General features: G+C 38.5%; 1 protein-coding gene across 3 annotated transcripts; it reads left to right on the forward strand.

Annotated features, from left to right (window-relative positions):
- Positions 1-2,137: 2,137 nt before the first annotated feature.
- On the forward strand, positions 2,138-4,842 carry LOC149183042 (cysteine-rich receptor-like protein kinase 2). Of its 3 annotated transcripts, XM_089417036.1 has the most exons (7): positions 2,138-3,015; positions 3,248-3,400; positions 3,495-3,622; positions 3,705-3,921; positions 4,131-4,362; positions 4,454-4,541; positions 4,708-4,842. In XM_089417036.1, the coding sequence occupies exons 1-6, from the start codon at positions 2,262-2,264 to the stop codon at positions 4,500-4,502; spliced, it is 1,533 nt and encodes a 510-aa protein (XP_089273162.1). In that variant the 5' UTR covers positions 2,138-2,261; the 3' UTR covers positions 4,503-4,541; positions 4,708-4,842. The 3 variants fall into 3 exon arrangements, with proteins under 3 accessions (XP_089273162.1, XP_089273161.1, XP_089273163.1); XM_089417035.1 differs by lacking the exon at positions 4,708-4,842 and having other exon boundaries at positions 4,454-4,589; XM_089417037.1 differs by lacking the exons at positions 4,454-4,541; positions 4,708-4,842 and having other exon boundaries at positions 2,139-3,015; positions 4,123-4,298.
- The last annotated feature ends 4,720 nt before the right edge of the window (positions 4,843-9,562 follow it).

Here is a 9,562-nt window from a genome sequence, read left to right on the forward strand (position 1 = left end):
CATGATCTCTTACTCATTCCTGGGCAAATTCAGAGAGGCAAGTGTCATATGAGCAGTTTCTAGAAGATTCTCTGGGTTTCCACCTAGCAAACTGCCTTTGCCATTTGTCTGCTCTTGCTCATCGCACCCTACAGAAGGGCTTTTCAGTATGCATCGCACCCTTTGTGTGTAGCAGGTGAGATGCATGGCGCCCTCAGCATGGAGCAGTCTGTATGGTCCAGTTTTGACCAGTTCTGAGCAATTTTTCAGGGAGAACTTATGGGAAATGATGCAATCAGTTGACCTTGTTCCTTTAGGGTATGAAACAACACTTTTACGGGTTTAGAAGCCCTTGGTTTATGGACATATGTGATTGGGGTTGCAGTGCCCAAATATGTCTATAACAATATGGGTTACTAAAACAAATTCTTGGTGTTAAATGGAGCATGAGCAATCAATATGGTTAGATCATTGAAAATCATCATGGCTAAAAAGTGAGTGTGATATAATAAATAATATAACTTCTATATTTCACTAATAAATGATATATCTTCATAGTCAATGAACAATTTTATATTACTTTTAATTGAAATATACTTATGTAACATCTAATAATATTTGTTTATGGGATTATATGATGCTCTCTAAACTCATCTATGGATGCTATATTATTACTATTTGTTATTTTTTAGATTATGCTTATTCTCCATAACATTTATTCTCATGTTATCTTCATACTTATATAATCATAATGGAAGATGCCATAAACCATTTAATTATTCAAGCCTTCAATATTCTAAATTGAATTTTGTGGATATATTCATTACAATGAGAAATAATATGAAGGATGTTTGGTGCTTTAATAGTCATCTCAAGTGGAAGGTTTTTCCTCATTCTTTTATGGGTGAATTTGTAATAACTTTAGATGGAACTCCAATCCTAAGAACTTGTCATTTAGAATCAATGACTAATTTCTACTACAAATTGTTGGAGTGATGATTTTCTTGTGCACTTTGGACTATGAAGCTCATTTGAATTAGTAATTTCAAACCTCTAATTGAATTGTAATGGAGACCCATGAAAATTTGATGATACATAGTGACCCTCTATTTTCTTCCACCCTAACAGTCTTTGAAAGATTCCTTTTATATATCATCAATGTTTTATTCTTGAAATATCCATTGAAAACATTAATTAAAAGTAACCTAATGGTAAAAGTACATCTTAGAACCTCCCACATCATATATTTCTATTATATGTGCATTTATGTTGACTTCCCCTAAAATACCTTTCTAAAATATTCATTGCATCAAAAAAGATATTATCCCATAATCATTAAGTAACACAAACACATGAATCACTTGGATATTTCTTTTCCTCACTTTAGGAGTATAATAGTTTTAATCATTTTATGGAGGTATTATCTAATTATTATTTCTTAAATAAATTTTCATTGATTATATTTTTATTATTTAAAATTCATTTTTGAATATACAAATAAATTTCTCATTCTTAAAATTTATAATTTATAAGATATTCAAAATAGGTAAAAATTGGGACAAAACATTGAATAGTTGGACTATGGTTTCTAGAGATAGTTTGAAACACATCCATTTAGAGGTGCTAGCTAATGTAGTAGCCAATGTTGCTTAATATTTACAGCGGGTTAGGTAAAAAATGGAACAAAACTTTGAATAGTTAGACCACGGTAAACTGGAACAAAACATTGAATAGTTAGACTACGGTTTCTATGTATAGTTTGAAACACATGCATTTAAATATGGAACAGCGCTAGCTAATGTAGTAGCCAAGGGTGCTTAATATTTATAACGCTATTGGAACAAAACATTCTGGATAGTTTGAAACACATGCATTTAAAGATTGGAACAGAGCTGGCTAATGTAGTAACCAATGGTGCTTAATATGTACAGGGCTATTCAAGTTATGTAAAAATTGAAAGAAAACATTGAATAGTTAGACTACGGTTTCTATGGATAGTTTGAAACACGTGCATTTAAAGATGGAACAGAGCTCTGTGGTAGCCAATGGTGCTTAATATTTAACGCGCTACTAACGTACACAAAAGATACCGTGCAACAGTCATAGGGCGACAAGCTCACATGGGCGACATTGTTTATAGGCCTAAGTCATCCACTGGGATAGTTATTGAGATATATTCAATAATTGCGTTATTATTGATACGATGACAATTCGATCAGCCGATGGCTCAAGTGGCCAAATTTTCAGTTCTGGTTATTTCACATTGATAATTCGCTCAGTGCATGGCTCACGTTGCCAAATTTTCATTTCTGGTTATTTCAGTGGCTATGATGATTTATGTAACTATAGCAACCGACAATCCCCAGTATGAATTGTCACATCAGATAGGGTGCAGCGACAAACAAACTTATACGTTTGTTAATGCTACAGCGTTTCAGGAAAATCTGAATGGTGTTTTGGCATCCCTCCACTCAAACATCTCCTCAGATGGCTACGCCATTTCGTTTGAAAACAAAGCTGGCAAAACAGATCCTGTCTTCGGTATTGCAGTGTGTCGGCAGTATTTAAGCACAGGCGAGTGCTCAGATTGCGTTATGGAAGCGGCGAAACTAATAAAATCACTGTGTTCCCAATCTAGTGGTGGTAGGATTCATCTTGACGGTTGTTTCATCCGCTTTGAGAATTCTAGTAGTTTTGAGAGAAAGCCTGTGGATAAAGGGGCTGCCCATTACTGTGCCTCCACAAATGACAGCGATCCTCAGACCTTCTCTAAAACAGCCGAAGCCTTATCGACGCAACTGATATCGGACGCTGCTGCAAATAACAGTTATGCCGTCGGGCGTTCCAGTGATGGCTCCTTATATGGTCTCGCTCAGTGTTGGCCCTACCTTACGACTAGTAGCTGCCAAACATGCTTGGCAGAAGCTCGGAATCTTTTACTCACATGTATTCCCCAGCAAGAAGGTCGAGGTCTCGAGGCGGGTTGTTTTATGCGCTACTCAACTTACTCGTTTTTCTCCGATAACCAGACTTCTAGTACGAGATTTCTTAGCTTTGCTGCAACCTTTTTCCTTTTATTCTCATATGCAATCTTTGTCGATTCATATAATTTGGAGTTGCGTAGCTCGTTGACATATAGTTGCAAGGTTTTTGATTGAAAACTTCGTGCAAACTTTCCTTACTCCTACAAGATTTGGTTGATCAGTTTAACTTTTCTTACTCTATGTGACTGTAATTGGCGATTGTTTTCTTTTGCTATTAATGGCAGTATCGATGAATCCGGCACCGTCGTCGAAAAAATCATCATCCAAACTAGTGTATATTTTGTTAGGAAGCATTGGGGGAACAGCTTTGATTGCGGTAGTGTGTTTGCTACCGTTCCGTCGATGTATCAGACATCGAAAGGGCCATGCTCGAACAGGTAATTATATTTTCCTTCCTGCACTCTGGTGAGTTCTTTAACTTGGTAATTTTCAATTGCTATGGAAAAATTGCTGTCATGGTGCTCTGCGCAGATGAAAATGTAACAGCAAGGGGAAATTTCGATTACGTTCTTTTCGACTACGAGGTTCTGAGAGACTCTACCGGAAACTTTGACAGAAGCAACATGCTTGGCAAAGGTGGATTCGGCGATGTTTATAAGGTATAATTTCGAAACGGGATTTGATGGGTTTGTTCAAATATATGCTTCTTTGCACACCGACTTTAATGAGTTTGGGGAGCAGGGCAGACTTCCTGATGGAAGGGATGTTGCGGTCAAGAGACTGAATGGAAGGCATGAGAATACTGAAGGCGCGGAGGACTTCCTGACAGAAGTGAACCTCGTGACCAGCGTCCGTCATCGCAATCTTGTTCGTCTACTCGGATGTTGCAGGCGTGGGAACCAACGCTTGCTGGTTTACGAATTTATGTCAAATAACGGTCTTCACAAGCATTTGTTTGGTATGTAGATCCCATTAATTTTGATTTCAGGTTTCATCTTTTTAATTTCTGTGTATACCAGTTTCTAATTGAATTGAAGCATTTCCTTGCTAGGTTGCTCCCATCAGAGTTGCTAATTTCAGCACTAAGAGTTTTTAATTTCTGATATCGTGTTTAGCCCCTTTTATTGTGTATTGAGGGTTTCGATTATTACTGTTGGAGGTACGCAGGAGAGATGCGAAATGGTCTAAACTGGGAAAAACGTATAGACATTATAGTGGGCACAGCTCGAGGTCTGTCATATCTGCACGAGGATTCGAACATGCGCATTATACATAGAGATATCAAATGCGCAAATATACTTTTAGATGACAGATTTCACCCTAAAATAGCAGATTTTGAAATGGCAAGACTCTTCCCAGAAGATGAAACTCATGTTTCTACCAGAGTTGGAGGAACAATGTAAGTTGTGCAGTTCTTCTCAAAATAGATATTTTTTACGCGTACAATCCTGATATTATTTTATTGTTTGCACGAATTTGTTATAAGGCAGAGGCTACACCGCACCAGAGTATGCCGTACATGGGCAATTGACGGAATAGGCAGACGTTTACAGTTATGGGATCGTGGTTCTCGAGATTGTGAGTGGGAGAAAGTGTGTAGATGTAACAGTGCCACAACCTATGCGCATTCTTTTGGAATCGGTTCGTTTCTGCTTTAAGAAATTGTCTATCAGATAACTTTGTTTTATAATTTTAACTAGACGCTCATTAATCGAAAGAATGAACTTCGATGAATATGATGCAGGCTTGGAATAACTATAAACAGGGTAATGTTTTGGATATTGTTGATCCAAAATTAGAAGGGCAGTACCCAAGAGAACAGGGATTAAGGGTGATCACAATTGCACTTCTTTGCACACAAGGTTCTTGGGGACAGCGGCCGGCGATGTCACAGGTTGTCGCCATGTTAACCACCGATATAGAGATTCGTGTTCAGCCTACACAACCAGCTTTTGTAGATGCTACTGCAGCCACACCTGCCAGTTCCGCGGCCTCAACCAATTCGAAAACCTCAACTTCTGCTGCTACAACCAGACATGTGAGTACCACTGACAGAACCTACTCCGGAAACTCAACTACTGCTGCCACATCTTCTCAATCTTCTGGATCTATGAGCGTGTCTTTATTTCCTCGTTAGGGAATCTATGAGCGTGTCTTTATTTCCTCGTTAGTGTCTGGATCTATTTGCGCAAGCATGATTTCGGAGCAAATTACTGCAAGTACATCAATGTTTCAGCGGTCTTGGTGTCTGTGTATCGGGTTGAGGACAAATATAATCTATATCTGGGGAATAAATATAGCAGTTGTCTATAACGCGACTTTTTGAAAGCTTTTCCGGCGGATTTTTCCGGTCAAAATCCGGGAGGAATTATTGAAATCGCAAGTTTGATAGCTAGTTTTTGCACAATGAAAGCCTCCTAGGGGTTTTTCAGGGTGCTGAATCCAAATATGCAGATAAAAAACCATTTTAACTGCAAGAAATCAAGATTTGACCTCAATTCTTCCGCCGGATTCCGTCACGGGAATCTTCAAAAAGTCGCATTATAGACAACTCCATAAATATAATTTATATATGGAGAATTGTTGCTATGCCGCAAGTTTGGAGAAATAGTGTATAATAGCTGATCGATCACACTCTTGTAACATATGATCACTGTCGTTAGAGGGAAGAAGGGTTATTCTTTCAAATTCGACCAGATCCAAACTACAGGATATTGACATTATAGCTTGCTTTGTTGAAAACTGTAAATATTCTTAGTATATACATGCAAGAGAAAATCTCTCCAAGTTCTGTTGGGTATTTTTCATGGGAAAATACCAAAAACCAAACAAACATTAACACCACAGAGGCAATGCTCTGTTTCCACTGTTCCAGGATCTTTGCACAGGGAACCTCTTAAAAACAAATATACTCATAACAGAGTATTACACAGCCAAAAAACATTTCTATTGATTAACATATAAAGCCTGAAACAACATTCATCCTCTTTGCTGAGAGGGATTTACCAAAACTTACATTCACCCATCAAAAACAAAAACTCTGTCTTTTCTCTCCAGGTGAGAGTTCACTATGCTGGGTTTACTGCTGTAAAACCCTTTTTACATTCAATGCTGTGAAAAACATTTTACACATACTTCTGTAAAATAAATTTACATTTACATCTGAGTGAAATCCATTTTTTTTACATTCCTGGGTTTTCACATTACCAAAAAAACTTATGCATTCTTTTCTTTTGCATTTCAATGCAAATCCACTTCATTAATAAAATCTATGCACTACTGTGCAATGTCTTCACCTGCTTCATGTGCTGGTCTTCATCCTGAGCACTCCCTGCTCTTTCGCTGCTGCGCGTTACACAAATCTCATGTGCAACAATAACATTTCGCTATTTTCTTTATGCACTGTTGTGCATTCTCTCTTTTCTTTAAAACGCTCCCCCCAGCTCTCATAAAAAAAAGCTCAACGCATATTACAACCCATGGAGCATATATCTTCTTGGCTCGTTCATCATTTTTTTAACTTGTGTCTATTGTTCTTTTTACATACCATTGCCCAAAAAAATGGTCAACGCATAAACAAAACTTATTACATACGATTTATGTTTTTAATACATACCGTATAAAAAAAATATAAAAGAACATATGATAAAACATGCCCATACCCATATTAAAAGAGCCACCTAAATCTACGTAGCATCATTAAATCTTTCACCTACGGCGGTCAACCAAAAATCGAACACTCCACGCAAATATTAAATGTTGCCCGTATGCAGGTTTGGAGCAATCGACGGTGGAGGATGAAGAAGCAAATCGGACGGCGGAGATTGATATCGGAAGGCAGTTTAATGCTGAGCTTTACCTCCCGATATGTCAGAGATGCTGATGTCAGGTGAGAGCCACGCGTCTTCACCAAATCGCATCGGAGCCAAACATACGGAAACTGCTTTTCCCTGGATGGCGGTGCGATATGGTCTGGGCGGTTTGTGGTTTTGTTCGGTGGTTTTGGGTGCAGCCGTATTGTCCACGTCCGCCACCTGCAGTTGGAATTAACATTCCAACACTCCCCTTTAATTTCAACTGCTGGGCGTTCAATCTTACCCAAACACTTCCTCACATCGAGGGATTCACCAACACTGCTGTTACAAAGACATCTTCCTCACATAGAGGGATTCACCAATCTTCCTCGCATAGAGGGATTCACCAACTGCTTCTGATGCAGTTCCACAAACAATCAAAGTTGTCTTCCTCTTAATAGAGGGATTAACCTGAAACTGTGCTTAAGAGCACCTTCCTCATGACAGAGGGATTCACCATAACAATGTGCTGAAGAGCACCTTCCTCATGACAAAGGGATTCACCATTACAATATGCTGAAGAGCACCTTCCTCATGACAGAGGGATTTACCAAACTATGCTAAAGAGCATCTTCCTCTCAACAGAGGGATTCACCAATGACTATGCTGAAAAACATCATCCTCTTGATAGAGGGATTCTCCAAGAACCTCACTTCCTCTCACGGAGGGATTACTGCCAAACACTGCCTTAGATGCAGTTTCAAAACAATAAAAATTCATTGCACTGTTGTGCATACTCATTACATTGTTCTTTTATGCTGCTGCATATTCTCTGCTGCACTGTTGTGCCATCTTCTTTACTGTGTCTATCCCACACTGTTGTATCTACACTTGCATTGCTTCTGCACTTTTCAAAGACAAAATACTTTGTCTTTTCTGGAACAATTACACTGTCCCAACTTACAAATTTACACTGTTATGTGTAAATATTTCTTACATTCACTTTCATTTCTTCAACAAAACTTCATGCTGCTGCATTTTCTTATTTGCATTGCTGTGTGCTTCTCCTTCTTGTCATCATGCTGTTGTCCATAACTTCTTGCTGCTGCATTTTTCATATTCACTGCTGTCCATACCCATAACCATAGACTGTCATCCCTGGGTTTTTATTTGCTGCTGCGTTGCCTCTGCAATTTTCACTGTCGCTGCCTTTTGTTTCATCATACTGCTGTGTGCCCATACTCTTGGCACTTCATTCTCCACAAAAAAAATAACACGGGCTGTTACTTTTTACACCCTTGCTTCACACAATCTTCAGTTTCATTTTTTTTACACAATGCACTACTGTGCAATTCCTTTGGCTTTCTGCTGCCACACACATTCTTATACATCCAATGTGCATTAAAAATCTGTTGTCCATGTTTTTCTTTATGCATTTATTTGCATGCTGCATTGCATATGAAGAAAAACATTACATTTTTTTACTGCTGTGTGAAAAATTTCATTGCATTCTCAGCCACTGGGCATTTACGCTCTGCTGCGTTTTGCCTTCTTCTCATTTTCTTCTCACTGCTTTGCATTTTCATTCCCAATACAAAACATTTCCATCTGCTGTGTATTATACTCACTCTGCTGTGAGTATGTTCTCTCACATTACATAGAAGGAAACTACCTTCCATTGCTATGCATTTCAATGCATGTGCTCCATAACAAAAAAAAATTTAAACTGCTGTTCATTCTAATCCATGTGCTCCAAAAAAAATTTCCAAACTGCTGTTTTATGTTCTGTCTTCCCACTGCTGTGAGGGTTTCCATGCTTTGCATTTTTCTCTTATCTCGCTGCTGCTCTTTACATTTCAGCGCTGCCATCTTTTCTTCTTTATGCATTTCTGTGCATATTGCATAAACACAAAGCAAAAACATTGCTGATTTCATCACTGCTGCATATTACCTTTTAGAGGGATTAACAAAGATTTCATTTGCAACTGCTGCGCTGCAATACATCCTCCATCAACAAATGATTGTTAATACAGTTCAGCAAACAAAAAATTACAAGCTCCCCTTTAATGTGTGCTTGTCTTCTTTTGGCAGACTCTTCTCAAAACAAATTTAGATCGACTGGGGAGTTCAAGGGGTTTTCAGATTGCCTTTCCTTCCTTCTCCATACTTGTGTAACTTTCTTCTTTTGCATGGGTCTAGCTTGTGTAAGAGCCCATGTCAAGTTACAATCTCGTGCCATATGCCCAATGTTATGACACTTGAAGCATTCTACAATTTTCATGAATGACATTTCATGATTTCTTCTTGTGAAATTACTTCTTGGAGATTGTCGAAGACCACAACATTTATCTTTAAGAAATGCTCTACAGTCTTTTGCCATATGACCAAAGTTTGAACAAGCATAACAATAACCATAAAATGAACTTTGGTACCTGTGAGATGGAGGTTTTCTTGATGCACTTCTGAAGCCTTGCTGCCTTGAGATCCTTTGATGATCACCATTGCCTCTTGCCTTCTTGCCATCAGCTACATTTCTTCTTGGAGCTGGTTTTCTACTTGGAGCAGGATCTCTTCTATTGCTGCCTTCATTTTCCTCCTTGCCTTTGCTGGAACTAGGAGCATCACCATCTCTTTCTGGCTTCTTCACATCTCCTTTGCTTAAAGCATCCTCATCCTTGTTTGAGTGTTCACCTACATACCCAAGTCCTGATTTATCAGATGGAGATCTGTGATAGCTGAGCATGTCATCCAAAGCTTGAGAGCTCTTCATGATCTTGTTCATCCCTTCAACCTTCTTCCTGAGGA

Source organism: Pinus tabuliformis, chromosome 3_2 (assembly GCF_031772625.1).
Source record: "Pinus tabuliformis cultivar Carrire ecotype Pingquan chromosome 3_2, CPIR1, whole genome shotgun sequence".
Lineage (NCBI taxonomy): Eukaryota > Viridiplantae > Streptophyta > Pinopsida > Pinales > Pinaceae > Pinus > Pinus tabuliformis.